At 38.1% G+C, this 3267-nt stretch overlaps 1 protein-coding gene across 1 annotated transcript; it reads right to left on the bottom strand.

Annotated features, from left to right (window-relative positions):
- Positions 1 to 695: 695 nt before the first annotated feature.
- Positions 696 to 2718, bottom strand: LOC118321569 (lon protease homolog, mitochondrial-like). The gene is made up of 4 exons (XM_035652937.1): positions 2546 to 2718; positions 1706 to 1844; positions 1397 to 1575; positions 696 to 849 (listed from the first exon to the last, which is right to left on the bottom strand). The coding sequence occupies exons 1-4, from the start codon at positions 2608 to 2610 to the stop codon at positions 711 to 713; spliced, it is 522 nt and encodes a 173-aa protein (XP_035508830.1). The 5' UTR covers positions 2611 to 2718; the 3' UTR covers positions 696 to 710.
- Positions 2719 to 3267: the final 549 nt, after the last annotated feature.

Genomic DNA, 3267 nt, shown 5'->3' with positions numbered 1-3267 from the left:
ATACACATACATATATACACACATACACACACGTATATATGTGTATATATATGCTATTCAATACATTTTGTTATCCTTTTCTGTGTGTAGCATGAAGGGACACCAAACTGCAAAAAAATTGTATTGATATTTATAATTTGACACAAAGGAGCAGAGAGAGTGGTTGAAGGTATTGAATTTAGGATAGGATTGCACAGGTTTATCCTAAAACAGCTTAAATCTGTCCTCAACATTTTTATGAATAATGCATGTGCTAAATGGGAGAGGTGCTAAACCATGAAAAACAAATATGATTTTCTAAAGAGACCATATTATAAAGAAAGTATAATGAAATGATGGTATGTTTAAGTTTACTGTCCAGTACCTTGACAGCTTGCTCATTCAGATTGTATGAGTTTTAGTACTGTGTGAGTGGCAAGAAAGCAGTGGTTAAACAATATATGTTATATGTGAGAGTATGAATTTCATGGTGTGATCACAGTCATTTCAATAGCATTAATGACTGTACACATTTGCAGTGTCACCCACAGTACATCGAAATAAGAGAAAAAAACTCCCTTTTATCTATCTGCACCCATGTTAGAAGGGTCAAGTCATCCACAGGTAACTGAAGTTAAAACAGGTAGCCACAGAGAATCTGTTCATTGCAAACAGTAAATAGCACATCAGCCGGCCTCCTCTAGTAATATTAATGTTGCTTTGATATGGGTTTATACCTTACTTAACAGACACAAGCACAGGAGCTGCACCACCATACTGACCTCGTCTATTAGCACCAGAGGGTTCTCTGTCTTGGTTTTCTTCAGGCACTGGATAATCTTCCCTGGCATAGCTCCAACATATGTCCTCCTGAACACACAGAAAATTTAGAATATCATTTCCCCAAATGTGTACATGTATTTACCTAATACATACATAAACTAAATTACTGTTCTGATAATGGAATAATAACGTCTGCCTTTCTGCCTTCTGTGTCCACTCCTGTAAGTTTGTTTAAAAATTTTTTTTTAAATAAGGTTATTTCAAATACAATAATTAAATTACTATAATAATTCATATTTTTATTCTTTATTCTAGGGATGGTGAAGGATCTCTAAAAGTTGGTATTTTGTTGTAAAAATGTAGTAGTAGTTAATAAATAAGTATAGCCTTTACTGTTTTGTATTATCATATCCATATCCTCCACAACAAACAGAATTATCAGTTATCTGCCCTGAAATTCCATATCAGTACATCTCTCGTTGTTGTTACATTTCCTTTTCCAGGTTTCACCCACCAAACTGTCTGAACCTCTTCTCACCCTGCCCCTGCTTAATACACAGCACTCTGTACATTGATACTGACAAAGCTATCAAGAAATTCCTTTAAGTAATAATGGCAGTATAGACTTCCAGACCTGTGTCCCTTAATCTCAGCCACATCGGTCATGCCTCCCACGCTGAACCTGAAGTATTGTCTATTCAGAGCTCTGGCTATCGAGCGGGCGATGGAGGTCTTTCCCACACCTGGAGGACCGTAGAAACACAGGATCTTTCCCTGGGTGGAGCCACGCAGCTGGCTCACTGCTATGAATTCCTGCACAAAGACAGAGAGGAAGTCAGGTTAATTTCAACTGGAAAAAAAACTTGTGGATAGATATATGGGAACCATTTAAGTAAAATATTTTTTTTCTGGATATTTGAAATGGTGTGTTGCATTTGCTGACCAATATGCGTTTCTTAACATCATCCATTCCGTAATGATCTTCTTCCAGAACCTCTTTGGCTCTGTCCAATTTTAAGTTTTCTTCACTGTTGGTACCCCAAGGCATGCTGGTCAGCCACTCCAGGTAGTTCCGGGTTACGCTGAAACACACAGTTGTTCTTTTTTTAATGTTTGTTGAAGTGTGAAGTGAAGACAGAACATAAATGTTTTCAGTGTCTTCAGTGCATACAAAGGACAGAGCTTAGCTAAAGAGAGATTACCATTAAAGCTTCTCTGCAGAGTTTTCCAAAGTTGTGCTTACATTCAGTGTTTCCCACCAGAACACACTGGGCCTCATTCACTAATATGTGTGTAGAAATGTTTTTAGTTTGCGCACAAATTAAGTGGAATATGCAACATCACAGTCATCAAACGTGTGCACCAGTCACTTTTGTTCTTTGTGTTTGCAATTAGTATACTGCCACTGCCCCCATTTCTCTATACAAGGAAATACAATTGCCAAGAGAAGTATCATGGAGAAAGTGGTGCAGGTATTGCAAGAGAGAAGCATGGCCCCTGAAGCAAAAAAGCATAAGCAAAGCAAAGTCCACGATTCTTAATTGCAGGCCCCATGATATGCACCATTGAAACATTTTGAAATTTTCAACTTTCTGCACCAGTGGAAGTAAGTGAGCTAAATATAGTAGCAGAAAGGAAAAGGTCACTCATTTTCCAGAGATCATGAATATCTAAACTACCTTTCCTGCCTCTGTTCAGTGACTGTGTCCCTTAAGCCAAACAAGTGACATCATAATTCAAAGGCCCTGCCTGGATAGTGGGAAAAAAAATACACAAGACCAACTTGAATTCTGAGGAGTGGTTGTCCAGCAGTCCCAGTTTGTTGAGTTCTTCATTGATTACATCCATTATGTGCTGAGGGACAGTCCGTTCTTTGAGTCTCTCTCTAAACTTCTCCTCGATAGCTTCTTTATCTTCTTTTTCCAGACCCAGCTCCTGAAAACCCACAGAACCCACAGAACCCACACACGCACACACGCACACACACACACACACAGTACTGAATAAGAATTATAAAATGGATTTAAGATCGATTTGATCTTAAGTATGACTTGCAAAGGAAACTGCGTACAAGTAGTTATTTATAAAACCTTACTTTGAGGTAAGAAAAGTCTATACCTATACATTAAGTGAGTGATCTTTCTATTCACTTAATGAACAGTGTGATAGGAATCATTGTTATCGTGAAAAGTGTAGGAACAAGATTATGGTTATTATTTCCTTTTTAATAAAAAGTGCCATTTCCTGCAATATAGAGCCTTTAATCATGAGCAATAAAGCTGCTCTTTTATTATAAAGCTCTGTTTATTGCAGTATTATGTTATGTTCTGAGGAGGAAAGTTTTACAGTTACTTACTAACCAAATGAGAGTTGGCAGCCGGCTTGCCACCCCTTGTTTCATTTGCTCGGGGTCCGCTTACTGACTCAGACCTGCTCTGTGTATGTAAGTTCACCAGGATGCCGGCATGCTTTATTAAACTGACACCACCACAGCAAACCTGAACT

Source organism: Morone saxatilis, unplaced genomic scaffold (genome assembly GCF_004916995.1).
Source record: "Morone saxatilis isolate NCDOM2014 unplaced genomic scaffold, NCSU_SB_2.0 Contig12, whole genome shotgun sequence".
In the NCBI taxonomy this organism is placed as follows: domain Eukaryota; kingdom Metazoa; phylum Chordata; class Actinopteri; family Moronidae; genus Morone; species Morone saxatilis.
This window is presented reverse-complemented; position numbering and strand designations above follow the sequence as displayed.